At 39.5% G+C, this 19,320-nt stretch overlaps 1 protein-coding gene across 1 annotated transcript in view; it reads right to left on the bottom strand.

Moving 5' to 3' along the window:
* Window positions 1-9,218: 9,218 nt before the first annotated feature.
* Window positions 9,219-19,320, bottom strand: part of APCS (amyloid P component, serum) — a 29,478-nt gene continuing 19,376 nt past the window's right edge. Inside the window, 3 exon segments of the mRNA XM_058656155.1 lie at window positions 9,219-10,462; window positions 10,464-10,683; window positions 10,792-10,889. Coding sequence (XP_058512138.1) covers window positions 10,078-10,462; window positions 10,464-10,683; window positions 10,792-10,889 — 703 coding nt within the window. The 3' untranslated portion in view covers window positions 9,219-10,077.

Raw genomic sequence — 19,320 nt, 5'->3', positions numbered from 1 at the left:
TAGGCACTAGGCCATGCTGCCGCTGGGCCCCTCTATTACTTTTTGATATTGCAATCCCAATGATATCCCCCTGAGATGCTGGCCTAGAAATCAGCAATAAGTGACTTTATTGTCCCGATGTTTCCAAAGTTGTAGTTCATGGATGGCAGGCTTTTCTGTCTTTTTTTTTTTCTTTTTTCTTTTTAAAGATTCATTATTTTTATTGCAAAGTGAGATATACAGAGAGGAGGAGAGACAGAGAGAAAGATCTTGGGTCCGATGATTCACTCCTAAAGTGACTGCAATGGCCAGTACTGCGTCGATCCAAAGCTGGAGTTAGGAGTTCTTCTGGGTCTCCCACGTGGGTGCAGGGTCCCAAGGCTTTGGGTCGTCCTTGACTTCTTTCTCAGGCCACAAGCAGGGAGCTGGATGGGAAGTGTGGCTGCCGGGATTAGAACCGGTGCCCATATGGGATCCTGGCATGTTCAAGGTGAGGACTTTAGCCGCTAGGCCATTGCGCTGGGCCCGGCAGGCTCTTCTTCTATGATTGCAAGCCACCGCAACTGTGCCCCACACCATACCAGCTTTGTCCCATTTTTCTTCTGGGCAAAATACGAGTGCTGAGATGACAGCCTCTAAGCTACTAAAGTAGGAGACTTATGGTTACAGAATGGGAATCATTGGTTGGTAACTCTCCTAAAGTAAAACCTCTGGCTAATGCAGAAGGAGCAGAAATAGTGACACATGACTTCCAGGGACATTTCTTTTCTTTTTTTTAAAGCTTTATTTATTTTTATTGCAAAACCAGATATATATAGAGAGGAGGATAGACAGAGAGGAAGATCTTCTATCTGATGATTCACTCCCCAAGTGGCTGCAAGAGCTGGAGCTGAGCAGATCTGAAGCCAGGAACTCTTCCGGGTCTCCCACATGGGTGCAGGGTCCCAAGACTTTAGGCTGTCCTCAGCTGCTTTCCCAGGCCACAAGCAGAGAGCTGGATGGGAAGTGAGGCAGCTGGGATTAGAACTGGCGCTGATATGGGATCCTGGCTCATTCAAGGCTGGGACCTCAGGGACGGTCAGTAGGAGTGAAGATGAAGGGTTCTGGACCCAGGTTAGATGTCAGGGAGAGACAAATCATTGGTAAAATTGCCTTGTTGTAAATTTTTTTAAAATATATTTATTTATGAAAGATTTATACATACTTCTCTTTGAAAGGCAGATTTACAGAGAGCAGGAGAGACAGATAAATTGATCATCCACCGTTTGATTCACTCACCAAATGGCTCCAACAACTGAGATTGTGTTGATCTACAACTCTGCTGCTTTCCCAGGCTGTTGACAGGAAACTAGAATGGGAGTGGAGAAGCCAGCATTGCGAGGCACAGCATTAGCTTGTTGGACCACAATGTTGCCCTCCTCATCCCCAAATTTATTTATTTTATTAACAAGGACTTGAGTGTTTAGGGCAAGCAAACTGGGAGAGAAGGCAAAATCGGTGAAGTGAGAGGAAGATCAGCACCACAACAGAGGTTAGATCTCAAGGGAAAGAAAAAAAATTATTTTGGCAGAAGAGATTGTCTGAATAAAGAGATATGACACTTGATGTAAAATTGTTTGCTGTACCATGTTATGATGTAACCTTCCTGAGGGTCCCAAAGCCACCTTTAAAGTTTCCTCACAGACACGCTTGAGTTACGCTGCTTGGAAAGCAGAGGCGAATGGATGATGATGAGGTGCAGAGAAAGGGCCCCACATGCACAGGGCCAAATTCAGAGTGAGGAAGCAGGGAAATGCAAGGCTCTCTACCACTCTTGCAATTTCCCAGAAATCTGGGGAGCAATGCTGGAATTCCCTCTGTGGATCAAATGGTAACATGTGCCACTTTACTTATTGAACAAGATAACTCTCACAGGTTGGAAAATTTTGAAACATTTGAGGAAAAATGTTAGATTCCTAGAAGTCAAGGGAGCATACTTTAGGAAACACTGTGAGTATTCTGGAACATAACCTTCATGAAAATAAGGAGGCAAGTGGCTTGAGATAAAAGTTTCATTTATAGTAAGAGTCATTTACATGAGAAGATTCCTGAGACAATAATCCAACAGGCAAATATTAAGGATAGTGATAGGAAAGGTCTAATCAGCGTTTTAGAAAGCATGGATGGAACCACATATCTGTGGTTCCTTTATCTAAATGAACTACCTTTAATTAAAATGAAATAAAACTAGAAATCTCAGGTCTTCAGTCATACTATCCATATGTGCTAAAGAGCTACACGTGAGAAGTGGTGATCAGATTGGATAGTGGGGACATCGAGCATTTGTTTCATAATTGAAAGTCTGGTGCTCGCTTCGGCAGCATATACACTAAAAATTGGAATGAAAGTCTGTTGGATTGTACTATTACAGTGTCTTTTTAAAAAAAGATTTGTTTTCTTTTCATTACAAAGTCAGCTATAAAGAGAAGAGGAGAGACAGAGAGGAAGATTTTCCATCTGATGATTCACTCCCCAAGTGACCACAACGGCCAATGCTGCGCCGATCCGAAGCCAGGAGCCAGGAGCCAGGAACTTCCTCCAGGTCTCCCATGAGGGTGCAGGGTCCCAAGGCTTTGGGCCGTCCTCTACTGCTTTCCCAGGCCACATGCAGGGAGCTGGATGGGAAATGGAGCTGCTGGGACTAGAAACGGCGCCCATATGAGATCCCAGTGCATTCAAGGCGAGGACTGTAACCACTACGCTATTGCGCTGGGCTCTGTTACAGTGTCTTATTCTGGACAGATGTGTGGAATACATTAAATAATAGCAGGAACAAAATTCTGCCATAGGTACAGTAACATGGTATACCTCCACATTGGTTAAAAATGTGTGTGTTCATACTTATCAACATTTTATATGTGAGATAAAATATCTAAAGCAATTTGTTCCTGATACTACCATGAATTCACTATTAAACCGTGGTGGGAGTGAGTACAGAGAACTCTGAATTTTTACGCTACCATTTTTATAGGGGTGATTATAACTTTGTCTTTTAAAAATGTTTTAAGTATAAAATTATGGCTGATAAGTAGTTTGGAAGACTCGAGGAGGATGGCAGTTGAGAACAAGTACTAGACTGAGCAAACAGGAGGTTGTTGCTGTTCTTGGTGGTCAGTTTCAGGAGAGTCTTGGAATGCAAAGTCTGATTTCAAGGAGTAAGCAAAATGGGCTTTGCTAACAAGTCAGAGGAGACTAGCAGATCTTCCATACATTTCCCCTCCATGATGAATCCATAGCAGTGAGCGATATGATGAAGGTGAATCAGAGCCAGGAAAAGCAAAAGATGTAGTTGGATTAGTGAAGTGGAAGTAAATGCAAAATTGAATTTAGGAACAAAGAAACAAAATTCCTAGTATGTTTACTTTAGTGGCTGCAGAGTGCTGTTTTTTCACTCCAAAATCAGCTATTGATCTGTACTAAACATGTTGTACGCATGTAAGTGTGAATTTATGCTCTTTGGATATGTTGTAAATGTGTAGACAGGAGGGCTAATGACTCTGAACTGAATGTTGCAAAGAGCTTTATGTAGCTGTAAGTCATTGTTTTACAAATAAAAGGAGAAAAATCTAAGTTTATTGCTCATGCTACATATCTGAATTTGAATGAGCAATGAAAGAGCATCTTAAGTTATTCTTAAAATTTGGGAAACAAATGCAAAAAGGAAGGTTAGTTCAAGATATATGAAAGCAAGAAAAACTCCTTCAAATCAATTTGTTCCAAATTATTTTGATGAAAGATGTGAAGTGCGTGATGGAAGCATAAAGTATCATCATGAGAAGCTAGTGTTTCTCCCTGCCACAACTCCCTATAGCCACAATGCACAAATGGAGCAGGAGCCTGTGGATTTGATCTCCATGGAGAGCCCTTCAGTAGCTGCCTCCATGGGCCTCTGAGGGCAGGAGCCACCACTCACCCCAAGAGTAGTTTAAACATTTCTCTCTGTTTTTGTAAACCCAGAGATCTTTTGGGTTCCCTTGAGAATTAAGAGCAATTACCTAGTTATCTTACTTTTCCACTTCTGTCCTTTTTTTAATATGTGGAAATTAACTGAAAGTGCTGCTTTGAAGGTAATTATGGCTCAGATGGCAAGTATAGGGTCTGTGACTTCCTGGTGTTGAAGTCGGTAGGTCCCAGTGAAAGAGATGTGGGTGTTGGGGTACAGGAGTAAAGCGTGTTGCTACTCTTGGTTGGTCTTCTTGTGGTTGGACACAGAAGGAATCAAACAGCAATGAGCAGCAATGGAAGGGAGAAGACATTACAAAGGATACCATGGAGCCAAGAAGTATGCCAAGAACAGATGGGTCAGTTTCAACAGTGGAAGCTGTTCTCAGCAGTTAGAACTTGTGTCAATGAACTTTTAAAAAATATATATTTATTTATTTGAAAGAGAAGGAGAGAGGGAAGGAGGGAGGGAGGGAGAGACAGATATCTTCCTTCTTTTGATTTACTTCTCAAATGTCCTCAGCCTCGAGGGTTAGACCAAACTGAAGACAGTAGCCAGAAGCCAGGAACTCCACACGGGTCTCCCACGTGGATGGGAGGGTCCTAAGAACTTGGACCATCATCAGTTGCTTTCCAAGGCTCATTAGCAGGGAGCTGTGTCAGAAGCATCCCCTAAGACTTGAACCAGTGTTGTTATTTGGGATGCCATTGCCACCACCTGGCAAGCAGTGGCTTAACTGGCTGCACCACAACAGTGGCCCCAGGGCATGTGTTGATGAACTTGAGGACTGTTTTAACTACCAGATACTCACCAATTTCTTTCTTACCCGTTGCATTTTTGAATCTCTGCACAGCCAACACCGAGTGCAGCTGAGAATAGCAGCAATAGCTCTTCTACTAGACATCCCTGTGGTTGAACCCTAAGGTGTTTCTGTGGAAGATGCACACTGGTAGATAATCTCAAAAGCAGGATAGAGAGCAGAAAGGAGCTTTCAAAATGATTTATACATTCCAGAAGGCTAAAACCCTATGGGAGAGTAAAAACATCGAAATGTGCTCACACATCAAAACCGTAGTCATGAACCAAGATTTCCATCAGAGGAAAAAGGAAAGTGAATTGCAGGGGAGAACACAACTTGAGGGGAAAGAGGAAATACTGTCTACTGAAACCATGGATATCCTTAAAATTTCAATCATCATGAGCTACATTTGTGCCTAGAAATAGAATCTTTGCTTCTACAAAAAGATTTTGCAGACACATAACAATTGTGTGTGCTCGGGATGCTTCATGATGATGCTTCTGTAAATGTATACGTTGCGTAATGGCCTGTCAAGGTAAATGTTTATATCACTTTAGATATGTCACATTTCTTTAGAGTGAAAGCCTACCAAATCCTATCGAAGAATTTTTAAATAGAGAGCATGCAGCACATAAAAATAATCTAGTTACTATATTGTGCAATGGAATCCCAGAGCTTCTTATTGCCATACAGCTGTAACTTCCTAATCATCAACCAGCCTTTGCTCATGTCTCCTTCCCCTTCTTTCCTTCACAGTCTCTGTGAACCACCACATAAATGAAATCAGGTGATACTTGTCTTTGCATGCCTGGTTTATTTCCCTTAAGGCAATGAACTTCAGTTCCAACTATGTTGTTGCAAATTAAGAACTCAAAATACATGAAGTAAAACTGGGACTCTAAAGTTATACTTTTGCGTAATTGCATGGCACAGTTCAAACAACCATAATTCCTTTTGCCATTTCTCCCTTCCTCCCTTTCTTCTCCCCTGTTCTCCACTCCCTCCCCTCTCTCCTCTCTTTTCCTCTTCTGCCCTCCTCTCTCCTCTCATCTCCTCCCCTCTCCTTTACCTTTCAACAAGGTAAATCAAAGGATTCAGGCATGGAGGAGTTGAATTTTCTTCTTTAAAAAAAAAGATTTATTTATTTTTATTGCAAAGTCTGTCTTTCATATCTGATCTTCACAAGAGGCCCTGAAGCCATATGCAGAAGCAGCTGCAGCACCTACAGCTCTTGGCACAATGTAAGCCTTCATATAGGCCTTTGATCTCTCACTCTAGACGATGCTCTATGACTAGGGGCCACAGTGCAGTGTACCGGTAATGTTAGATGAACTTTCATTGTGCGTCTTATGGTTGTCTATAACTGATGAATATGCCTTAACCAGTATTCAAATTGTAAAATGGTGCATTTTGTAAAAAGAATAGCCATCGCCAGAAAAAAAAATGGAGAAGTTTCAAATACACATAGAGTTCATTTTAATTTAATCTCATTTTGAAATTCATTTCAAGTTAATCAGCTGTTTATTCTTGGCCAGGTAAGCATGTAAGGTGACTCAACTCATGTTTTGCTTTTCCTTGCCTTGTTTGAATGATTCTAATCCCTAATAAGATGTTTGAATGATTCTAATCCTTAATAAGATGTTTCTACCTTGCTCTCTCCAGACCACACATTGATTCTCTTGAGTGCCGACAAGACAAAGTATCTTTTCTAGTCCTTCATATCAAGCCTGACCTAAGGCATAATTAAAATTCAGAAAGACCATTACTTTCACCTGAGGTCTGCCTAATGAATTTCTCATAAAAAACATATACAGAGAATTAATTGTAAGTCCTCTTATCCAGGAAAATCATTTATGGGATTCTCTGGTATCACTGAACTTGAAATCATGTGGCTAACAGGTCCTGTTTGTTTCTCTGTGTCCTAACAATATGAACTGGATTCTTATTTGCACAAGAGTCAAAAGCTACTTTTCTTAGGAGCTACACTTCCTGTACTACACATTGAATGTCTTGTATATTACTTATTCTCTCAGCTTCAGTGAGGAGTTTGATAATTATCAAGGCAATTATTGAATCACTACTTAATTATTTTCTTGGGTTATCATGACTTTCAAATCCTTCCACTTTTCTTTAGGATTCTGAATCACTCAGGTAGTTTCCTTTGTGACTTTTGCTGCTTTCTTTGTTGTGAGACCCACTGTCCCCTTGAAAAATTCCCAAAGCAAGTTGTAAGAAATTTCATTTCTATTTTAAATGCTAAAATGAAAATGTCCATTCTTCAGTTTTGAATGAGCCATCGATATGATCCACATTAGATGATAAAAATAGTACACATAGATTCACTTGCATGAAAAATTTAGAAAGGAAATGATTAAAAAACCAAATCTATGACTCTTTTTATTCTTTGAACAGCACAAGATGTACTAAGAGAATGTGAGAATGAAAAGAAAAAAAAGCTTCTCTAAGGAACTTTGAGAGAGCTATTTCTTTTCTGCTGTTGCTTTGGGGGAATAGTGTGTCATGTTTCTGGAAACGTGAGAGTGTGATTGTTGGTCTTCCTACTTTCTTTCCTTTGGCCTAGTCAGGGGGCTTCCATGGATGCTCCATATTGGGAGGACCAGAGGAGTTGAGAAGATCAACAGTCCCTGTAGCAACAGCACAGTATAAATTACATTAAGATTATCACAAATGTCTAGGACTTATAGAGAAAATGGATGCCAGAGTGTTTCTTTGGGGCAAAGCATGGATCACATAATCTTGAATTCTGTCCAGAACACCCATATCAAGGGGGGCTAATACTCCCAAGAGCAAGGAATTACACATGAACATGTAAGGTCCTAGGAGATGCAGGACTTTCAAGTGATCACAAAAAACTGATATATTTAAAGTAGATGAAGTTGGGAGAAAGAGTTAGAATAAAGCTTTACAATGTGAGGAATGGCTTATAAAATAGGCTATTATTAACAGGAACCCATGTTTAGATGACAAAGTTTATCAGAATACAAACTTCACAATGTAAGGACTATGAATATCTCATGCCATGTTATGTTTTTAAGATCTGTCACAGTACCTAACTTATAGCAGTTGCTCCTTAAGTAACTGAACAAATGCACACCACAACTTGAGAGTGTGCTGGCTTCATTTCTGAAACATGGTTTTGCTTCCTTTATAGAAAGTGTTACACTGAAACAACCTACCATTCAGTGGTTACATAATGTTGCTGCAATGTGTTCACATGTTCTTAGTGGAAACATGGGTCACAAAAGAACAGGAAGGCCTTCTAGTACTCCTAGCACAAGCTTACGGAAAGGTGGTTCATATTCAGAAATCAGAAAACAAGTTTAATCTGTGAAATGGTAAGTGGAAGCATGGTTTTCTACATTGCTAAAATCAATGTCTAACCAATTTAATGTTCTCAGCAGAGAAGAAAACTCTGCAGCTTTGTGTAAGGACTTATGCGATTCTCCCCAGATCCCATGTAATCCCCAGCGTCCTGTGCTGCTGCTGGAAAGAATACCTGTGTGCCTCCGTGTTCATTCTGAGCGAAATGGGCATCATGAGTTTGAAGTAAACACTTAGGTTATCATTTTGAAGCTTTGCTAGAAGTTATCTTTCTACTTTCTCTTATCTTTGGGTTCTTTTATCCTTGAGAACAACTTGCCTTATCTTAACCTCTGTAGCCCAGTCCCCATCTGAGGTCCTTGCTTCTTGAGGAAGATAAATTCTACCTGCTGAAAATGTGCCAGGCACTATGCTTATCACAATTGTGAAAAGAACTACTCAAAGCTTCTGACAATTGTTTTGAAGTGCTTTAGTTAGGATGTTTCTTGCTGAACTTGGAGTTGAATCTGAAATGGACACAGAGAGGTGAGCAGACCAGTTACAGAGGGTAGAGACAACTTAATGGTTTAAATTGCACCCTCTGTGGAAGAATTCTAAGCAAAGGATTCATGTGAGCAATAGTCAGAGTTTGTTTCTTGATGACGTTAGGGCCGTGTTGTAAAAGCCAAGTGCTATACAGTACAGGAGGGATATTTCTTTTGGTTAAATTTTTATTTTGAATTTTTAAATTTTATGGTACAATTTCATATAGACTGAGATTCTCCCCACCCCCAAACTCCCATCCCGTGACAGATTTTCCCCCTGTTGCTACATAGTATAGTCCTTCATAAGGAGTCATAATTCCATCAGTCTGTTATTTAAGTGTGCACTGACATTGCTAGTACAGACAATATCAGACAGTCCAGCATCCCATTGTCTACACATTTCCAACAGTTTCACTGGGAGTCCATCTTTGATTTGGAAGCAGGGATGCACACTGCACTGTATCCCCACATCTGGATATGATAGTCTCCGTTACTCCAGCACTATATATTCTCGTAAATGAGAAGCCATGAAATAAGGTCAACAACCAGTATGAATTAGAACAAAAGCAACAACAACAGCAGCAGCAGCAACAACAACAACAACAACAACAAAATTACAGCACCATGAAAAAACGCACCACTGAGTAACCAACGCATGGGTGACAAAAAGAAAACACAAAAGTCTCTTGGGTAAAATGATGCCACCTTGTAATCCATGAGCCAGCGATGAATTTGACAAGAGGAAAGAAAGTATTTGGAATAAAAAAAACTGAAATAAAAAACCATCAAAACACATGGGATGCAGCCAGAAAAAAAAAAAACCCAGTATGGAATGGGTTATTGAAGTTATATTTTGCATGATGGTTTCCTTGCAAGAGGCATTTTTAAGACATAGAGGCATGTTGGTTCTTCTTCAAAATTATCACAGCCTTGTATGTTTTTAGTTTTCATTACTAATTTTTGTAGAGTTTTCTCCCCTTGTCTGATCACTCACTGTCAGATTCTCAACTATTGCTTACTTATCTCATAGTTGTCTCCCTGGAGCAAATTCAGAATGCCTTATGATTGATTTGTAGCTTGAAAAGCAAATAGAAAAATTTCTATTGCAATTTGACATGTCTTTTGAGTTGTTATTAAAATAATTTTTAGTTGCTGCTGAGTCATTTAGAGTGCCCTGACTTTGTGATATTATTCTAGTTAAAGTTTTCCCTGTCTATAATGCATAACCTTTTTTTTTCTGGATAATGAAATACCAGTTACCAAATAAGGAGATATGAGAAAAAGTATTCACATACTAAACAATTGCAGGTGAAATAAAGTGATACTGTTTTAGTAGGCAGACAGGTAGATAAGAAATTCACAGCAGAGAGAGCTAACAGCATCTAGCTGTTCAGGGCAAATCTGTAGATGTCAATCATTTCGTTTTCAAGTGCTCTTATTAATTCAAGACCTCAAACCCACACCAGGGGTTTGATGACAACATAGCCATTCATTTCAAAGTTCAGGGCCTGCCAGTCAAGGATATTAGGATTGACGGCAGAACTGCTATATGTAAAGAAGATGTCCTCTGGGGACTGCACCGAATCCCACATGTACACATCCCTGATCTCTCCCACAAAGGACTGGCTCCTATCAAACCCACCCCCGAAGGACTCTTGCTCCTGTCCTAGGACTATCTTGGGCTAAGCATCAATAGAGTAACCTTTCTTCAGACCCTTTTTCACCAAAGGCTTCTCATTGACCCAAAATTCAACAATGCCTGAGGAAGACTCCCAGCTGACACAGATGTGCACTGGGGCTGGGAATTCTTCATTGACTTTGACTGTGACTGGATCATCCAACATGCAGGCTGTACTCTCCACGTTTTTCTTTATAAAGGAGCAGCTCATTATCTTTGCCCTGTGCATTACAGGAGAAGAGGCTGTAGCCACGGGAAAGGTCGCTGTAGGCTCGAAGACACAAGGTGAAGTTCTGTAGAGGTTTCTTCAGGTTTTTGATAATGTCCACATGAGCAGTAGAAGATTCTACAGGGAACACAAAGACCTTCCCACTGAGGTCTGTGGAATCAAGAAAGAAACATGACTTCCTCCCATAAACAGAAAAACAGCTCAGATTTAAGTTCTTTTCTCATCTTATGTTCCTTAACCAGCCCCTGACCTCCTTACCTGTCTGAGACAGGTGAAGAAAAGCATCCAAAGTAGCAGCCTGTACATGTCCTTGTGCTGGACTTTTACAGCAGTAACGATGATCAGTATGCGAGTAGCTGAAAGCACAGGGCACTGTTTACCCAGCTTCTTTAGTTATACAAAGATTCCCTGTCTCAGGCCTTGCAGGATTTATTCATAGGCTCCATGAGGATGGGTGGTGGTGTGGTGGAGAGTACCAATAGCAAATTAATGATTTTCCAGGCCTGCTTCCTGGTGCCAGGATTCAGAAGTACAGATGGAAATAGAATAGTGAAGCCCTAGGCTGGGAAATCAATTAGAGTTATTTATTAGACACAAATGACTTCCCAGAACTCCAGATTTCATTGCTGAGAAGGAAGTGGATGTAGAGTTGCAAGATTGTGGGTTGGTGAAAGACTGGCAGCATCAGGAAAATTTCACACTGTGTTCTGGGCACCTCTCAGTCCGAGGACCCTGTGTTCTACCAGGAGTTCCTGAAGCACGTGAGCATTGGAAACAAAGGCTTCCCCCCAACCCCACCCCGTTTGTAGAGCATTCTGTAATTCTGCTTTTTGCTGAAAACCCTGAAAATTCCTTTATTTTTGGTCAAGTTAATGATGAGGCAGTGTTAAAGTGAAAACAGATAACTGAGGTACAGACTTCGTATCTCCACCAAACACCGTTACCACCGTTACACTATTTTTCTGCTACTATTTCTCTCTCTCTCTCCCTTTTTCTCTCCTTTCTCTTCTTTCTCTTTCACCTACACAATGGTGGCTTGGATCTCCTCACTTCTCAGTATGCCTTATTTTTCTGAAGACCTATGGACTCTGTGCAGGGATACACCATCTTTCCCAGTTTGGGTTTACTTTTCTTTGAGTTCTTCGCTATTAAAGGTCTATATAACTCATCTTTGTTGGTGACATTACACATTATATTCATATTTACTCAGCAATCTCTAGACTGCTAGCTCTGAGGATAGATTGGTTTTGACCCTCATATTACATATTACTCTGAGACGTCATTTCTCTCTCTCTTTCTCACTCTCTCCCTCTTGCTGTTATCTAATTTTTCACATTTTGTTTGCTACCACGCAAACATGATGTGTCTTTAGGATAGCAAACTAAAATTTCTCTTTTTGATATCATTATTTTGCTACTGTGTCATCTCCAAATTTTTTGGAATCTTTACTCTCAATCTTTACACCTCAAGAATTCACTTTCTCTACCAGTGTTCAAATCATGCTTCTGATCTTCACCTCTGGGAAGTATCAATGTTCTACTAATTTCATTCTAAGTTGAATTCCAGGTTATAAAACTTTATTTGACTTGTACAGGATTAGCACTAGAGTTGGAGTTATACTCTATGGTCATTTGAATTAAATATCTAGCTTTCACCTTGAAGACAATGGTATGTTCAGTTTAACTCCCACTTGGTTACAAAATTTTCCCCAAATTCTGTGCTTCAGTCAAATGTATTACATTGCTGTTCTTTTTATATGCTAACTTTCCTGTTTTGTTACTTTTAATTATTGTCTTCAATTGATCTTTTATTATGTTTCATGAAATCCTGTTTTTCATAATTAATCAAAAAGCGTGATGGGCTTCATGAAGCTTTATGTTCTAATTACAGATGATTTTTACCTCTCTGGAGATTCTCAAAGGTTAAGTTAAAAAAATTAGAGTATAATTCCAGTCATCTAATCTGCAAGCTGTTGATTATTGTGAAAATCATTAGTGTTCTCTGAAAGTTAATTTACTTCTCTGTGAAACAAACAGAACTGTCCATTTCCCAGTGACTTTTCTGAGAAAAAAATTAGATTGTATCATATTCACAAAGCACATAGAAAGTTTTAGGCTTTTATGACTATTATCATGAACTGCCTCATATTAAAGGCAATATTGTGTTTATTGCTTATCACCTCGAGAATGAATCTGGGTATTAGATCTTACTCATATTTATGTCATTCATTTTTTCTAACAATTATTCTGCATGAAATGAATCTGACATGTATTTGTGGAGTCAAGTTCTCCAAACAGGATGGAGTCCGTTTACACAGAATCCTTAAGTAACAATGCATTGTAAGCACAATTGAGTGATAAGAGCAGGTAATTCTCTAGTTAGGACCTGGACTGGGAAGGGTTGCCCTGATTGAGAATGTAGGGAAAGTGCACATCCTCCAAGAGGATAATTAATGAGTGGCATAAAATTCAGAGAACACAGGGCTCACCAGGTGCTCCTAGTTTTCATCATAGATAAATAAATTATTATTATGTCAACAGAAAGATTTGAAGTTAACGTAGAAAAGAGTCTTGTAATGGGAGATGAATCTATGGAACTGGTCTTGGGGGAAGAGTGAGCCTATAGAGTTTATACTGTGTGTGGATCAAGGCGCAGAGTTCACATGGACCATGGAGGAACTATATTCAGATATGCTAAAAACACGAGCTTAAAAGTAGACTTTGTGTGCAATGGGAAAAGGAGAAGAAATTTGGAACATATTTTGTTTTGTTTGTTTATTTCCTTCCTTAAAATAAGCTTTTTTGGTTTTTAGAAGATGACATTCTCAACATTAGAAACTGAAGATCATTTGTCTTGGAGAAAGGACTCTGAGGTCAAGTGTAGGAATATGAATACTGGGTCTTCAGAACTGGGAAGAACTCAAAAGGCAAACCAATTCTTGCTGCTGCTTTTTGGCTGCTGAGAGGCTCTTGGGTGCCTTTTTTTTTTTTTGTAATAAACTTTCAGGTGAAAGCAGTGCTTCTATCTGGGTAACTCTGGAAGCGCTGATGTTAGGTTGCAAGCATGACTGTATGTTGAGGAAAAGCAGATGCATCTGTTCTTTAAGGAGAGGTGTTCTGGTTACATCAGTTGGCAGGCACTATAGCTTGCCTTTGGAAAGGAAGGGCACCAAGGCATAGCAGGTGCCAGAAAAGTGATATGATTTAGTTGCACAAAGCAGGGAATGTGCCTTATAACTGAAGAGTATCTGAGAAGTTAAAGAATACCTTGAATATAGTTTCTTAAGGCTTAAACACTCATGGAAGATTGAAGTAATAGTAACATTAGGAAATGCAAAGAAAAAAAAAGACATCAAAGTAAAACATGAATTAAAACAGTATTTTGCTATTAACAAAGAATCGTTTGCTAGGTGTTCTGTTAATTTTAAGGAAATATAAAGGTATCTAGGTGGAAAGAGGCAGTGGGGGCATCAAAGTACCTGAGTATTACTCTGATACATGGTTATATTAAATTAAATGTACAATATCTTATATTGATGGGACAATTTAATGATAAATGTAGAAAAGGAAAATATGGGTATTTCAAAAAGAAAGCAATGAAATGTGAGGCCAAGTGATTTTTTTTCAAAATTATTTATCTATTTTCTTCAGAGAGAAAGAGAGAGTGATAAAGATCTTACAAATAAGCTCCCATACACTCTTCAAATGCCTACCACAGTTGGAGATTGGCTAGACCAAAGCCAAGAGACAGGAACTTGGTCCACATTTTGCATGTTGATGGAAATAACCTAATCACTTATGCCATTGTTGCTGCTTCCCAGTATCTGTACTAGCCGCAAGCAATAGTAAGCACCTGGAGGTAAGTGTTCAGTTCAGGTACTCCATTGTGGGATGGAGGTGTCCCAGTTGGCAGTTAAGCCAAACACTGGTTCCCCAAACACCTCTTGACAGATTTTGCTTCAAATTATGATTGTGTAGTTTTTGATACATTTCTGTTGCTATAACTGACCGTAACAACTATACGAAGTATGAAGAATAGAGTGAGTTTTATTTAATTCATAATTCTGGAGGTTAGGAAATCCAAGCATTGGGCATCAGTGTCTTGTGTGAGCCTTCTTGCTGTAGCATGACATGGCAGAGGGCATCACATGTTCAGACAGACAGCAAGTCAGAATCTGATTTATTTAGTTAGTTTAAGAAAGCATGATGCTATACGTTTATATTATTGGAGAGGCAGAGAGACAACAGTAGAGATAAACAGGAGGATACATCCACAGATGTAACAACAGGTACAAAGACTGATGGTAACAACCAGGGGAACTCCCATTTGCTGATTCATTCCTTTAAAATTTGCAAAGACGTGTAGGACCTGGGCCAGGACTGAATCCGGGAGTCAGATGCTCCATCCATGGAGAAACCTAATTTCTTGAGCAGTAACGACTGCTACCCAGGGTATATGCCAGTGGGAAGTAGAAGGAAGGGACTGGACCTAGACACTACGTTATGGGTCAAGCACATTGAACCAGAATCCTAATTGGCCAATGCCTGTACCCAAAACTCACTTTCAGAATGAAGGCATTCCCTCAATAAATCAGTAATCCATGAATGGGTCAATCCATTCATGTGATTCAGTTACCACCAAAGTCCCACCTATTAAACCTCATTAGCATATGACTTTGGAGGTTCAGTTTTCAAGGTGTGAAACTCAAGTGACACATTTAAACTGTAATATTTAGAATTTGGGAAGATAGGATACTTTTAATGCACATGGATAACTGAAAGAAAGTGCATTTGGAGGCGATAGATGGTAGGGAGGTTTCCAAAACGCTACATTTGATGTGATAGGATCATGCACACATAGAAAAGGCCAACGGAGAATTTAAAATATGTGACTGACATTTGGAATTTGAAATTTAGGTTTCAAATAAATCATCATGAGTAATGATGAAACTCAAATGGATTATCACATATGAGCAAAATAGAGGAGAGAAAATCTCACAGTCAAAACACTTAAGGGAATATTTGCATTCATGAGACCGAAGCAAGAAAAGAGCTGGGAGGGAGACACAGAGACAGGGCATGTTTGGCAGAGAGAAGGATGGAGTGTGTGGTGTCATAGAAACCAAGTCAGTTTAGGTTTCTGATAGGCAGTGTCCAGTGATATTAAATGCAGCAGAGAGATCTAAGAAGAAAGGATGTTGGATCTAGAAATAAAAATTTCATTGGCGACCTTTGAAACAGTGACTTTTGTAAAGCAAGCATGGTAGAATTCAAGTAGAAGGGAATGATGGGAGGGAGAAAGAGGAAAGAGTTGTTTTCCAAAGGTTCAGTATGAAAGGAAAGAACCAAGGTTCTCCTAGGAGACTCACGGTCCATTGTGTATCTCCCACAGAGATTATAAACAGTCTCTTCTACATAGAATGATATTGTGCCTCTGTTTCCCACCCCACAACATTCCATCCAACAACAGAAAACATCAACATCCACCTGAAATTATGACTGACCTTTCTGTCAAATAATTCAGATTCTAAATGCCAGGCTCTGGGTTGTTGGCAACCCCCATTTCCCCTTCCCAGTCCTGGCATTTTCACAAATTGGCCCACAGCTTTCCAGGTCCTGTTGATACACCTTTAAATGGTAACGAGGGCATGAAGACTCTGCCCTCATTAACGGATTAATGTTATTATTATGAGAATCGATTTTATAGAAAAGAAAGTTCAGCTCTCCCTGCCCCTCCTTTCTGTCTTGCCACATGATGGTTTTCACAGAAAACAGAGCCATGCCAGTCTTTCTGGCCTCCACAAAAACCAGCCAAACAAACTTCAATTGCTGATAAATTATCCAGTCTGTAGCATGCTGTTACAGTGCAGAAAATGGACTAAAATAATTGGAACTGGGTAGTGTGGCTGCCGTTATAGCAATCCGAAAATGTGGAGGTACCCCTGAAACTGGGTAATAATGGGTAGAACCTGAAAGAATTTAGAGAAACAGTGTAGAAAAAAAAAAAAAAAAAACAATTTCTATGACTAGAGAAGAAAGGGCAAGCCCGGCAAGAATGTGGAAGATAGGAACTGTAGAGTAAGTCTGAAACTTAGAGATTGCTTTAGTGGTTGTTTCTTAGGATGCTGATACAAATATGGGCATGAAGGGCCTTTTGGTGAGGTCTCAGGAATGAATGAGGAGCAATGTACTAAAAGCTGGAGCAAAGGCTGTCCTTGAGATACAATGGCAAAGAAGCTGGATGAATGACCTGTCTTCTTTGCGTCCTTTTGACTGCCATCAACCACTAAGTGGTTATCTGGAGATTCCTAAGGTAAAGTCTTCATGGGCAGGAAGAAATGTGCCCAGCTGGCATACGGTACCTTTACATTGACCTGACCACAACAATTGTTCAGATGACACTTGCATTCTTATTGCACTTGTGCGACACTGGAATCCATTTTTGTGATGTTCTTTCTGCCAGAAAACTGTCCTACCTTGACAGTGCTGTCCGTGAAATATTATCTCATTCACTACATGTAAGTGGGTATTTTTAAAAAGTTCATTAAAATTAAACAATAAAATAATAGATAATAATAATAAATAAATAAAAATAATAAAACCAATCCAGGAATTTCACTGTTTCTAAGGCAAGTTTTAGGAATTTTTATTGGAGAACGAGAGGAGAGAGAGAGAGAGAGAGAATGAGAGAGAATTCTGTCTGCTGGTTCACTTGTAATAGCATCTGGTTGGAAACCTGGAACTCAAATCATTTCTGCCACATTGTTACAGAGACCCAACTGTTTGTGCATCACCACCTTCCAGTGTTCACATTATTTGGAAGCTGCAGTAAGGAGTTGAGGTGGGTGTTAGGTCCAGGCACTCTGATGTGTGGTGTGGGCGTCTTTACTGCTAAGTCAAACATCTGCCCCAGTATTTCACAATTTTCCTCACCAAATAGGATTGTGTTCAAAGAGTATTCAGATGTATTTTTTCCCATGGGTTTGGTTTATATTTCTACATCAATATCCTTATCACCCCCACCATAATTATGATGGCCTCATATGAAGGTTGCCCACTTGTGCTTTGCCCACTTGTGCTTCCCACTGCACCATGGTCCTTGGCTGATGTGGAGGTACCTCTACTGCCTACATCATGTACAGAGCATTGCATTTAATAGAAAATGAACCTTCTATCAGAGATTCATACCATCATGACTCTGCTGCCGCACCTATTGTTTACAATCTTATACCACGTACACAGAGGCCAAGGATATATCATATACAGTGACGTGGACAGAAGAATTTCTTAACAGATTGACTCATTTTATCAGAAGACCTTTAACTCAGGACAATGTTTCTCCTGCTCACAAACATTTCACATTTCTTAAGTAGGCAGAACAAGAAAGCCATGCTGTGAATTAGTTCTAACACTTACACACTCTTCTGCGTAAACTCTAGAATGAAAGCAGAAGCTGGGATTTTTGTCAAGAGTGTGCATTACAGCAGGGGCTTCAGCACTCCAGGAGCACTTGGATGATTCATTCTTACACTTTAGAATTAAAAATCTTCCTGGCTTCCACGTTACCTAATTACTGGGTTGTTGATTTTTGCCTTTGAGTGCAGCAAACACAGTGGCTATGAGGGCAGCAGCAACTCTAGCTGGAGATCCCAGTGACCTCCCGAGACTTTCCCCAGGTCCATGCCTTCAGGTATTTGATCCTTGCTAGGTATTGGTAAGAGGCTATTTGTTTTCTTTTTCACTATTTGCTTATGGCAAAATAAATAGTTTCAGGTAAAAGAGGCATTTTTTTCATGAATTTATCCCCTCTGAACACTTAAATGGCATGTTTTTAGGTAAAGTACTCTTATTTCCATAACAGAAAACCAGCATCATTTTAAGCTACATTACTTTTTTTTAAAAAGTTATTTTTGTGATGCAGTTGTTTAGACTCAGGGATTTCCCCTTCCACCACCTCCTCCCACCTCCCCCAACTGTTTTCTCCTGTATTATGATAATAGTAGAGTTCAACAACAGTCACAAGTCCATCTGCTATTTAAGTATATCCTGACATTGTAGGCAGAGACAATGGTATAAAGGCCAGCATTCTAATGTCAAGGTGTATTTAACAGTTTCATTGGGATTATATTACCCTTAAAATCCTGTGAGAACAGATGTTACATGTTCTTTCTGATATAATGCAACCTTCATGCAAAATTCAAGATCAATAGATACATAGATAAGCATGTATATGCATATATTTGTCTAGAGGATCTGTATAATGGGGGCAAGTATACCATGAGGTGGAGATACACTGTAGTATGCATGTCTACTTCTAAATAGACGGGTGACTTCCAATGAAATTTGGTAAGTATGGTTGAAGCAGGGAAATGATTATTTATTGAAATATAAGAAACATGAAAAATGAAAACAGTATGATGTTCCAAAAGGAACACAGCAATACTTCAATAATAGACTGTGAAGATGAAGATACTGACAAATATGACTGAAATGATTTAAAAATAATGATTATAGGATTACTAAAAACTGCAGGGAAGGAAATACATGAGTTAAGAAAACCTAAGTAAGCCAACAACCAATACAGTGATTGAATCAATATCAAAGACCCTACAGGATGGATGGCTTCGCTGTTGATGTCTACTGGAATTTTAAAGAGGTACTAATCCTAAATCTTAAACTATTCAAAATAGTTGAAAGGGAGAAAATAATTTCAAACTCCTATTAGTCCCTCATCACCTTAGTTCAAAAGCCAGAAAATGATACAAAAATGAAAGAGAACTATAGACCA

Source organism: Ochotona princeps, chromosome 2 (assembly GCF_030435755.1).
Source record: "Ochotona princeps isolate mOchPri1 chromosome 2, mOchPri1.hap1, whole genome shotgun sequence".
Taxonomy (NCBI): domain Eukaryota; kingdom Metazoa; phylum Chordata; class Mammalia; order Lagomorpha; family Ochotonidae; genus Ochotona; species Ochotona princeps.
The sequence above is the reverse complement of the archived record's forward strand: the minus strand, read 5'-3'. Positions and strand labels throughout refer to the sequence as shown.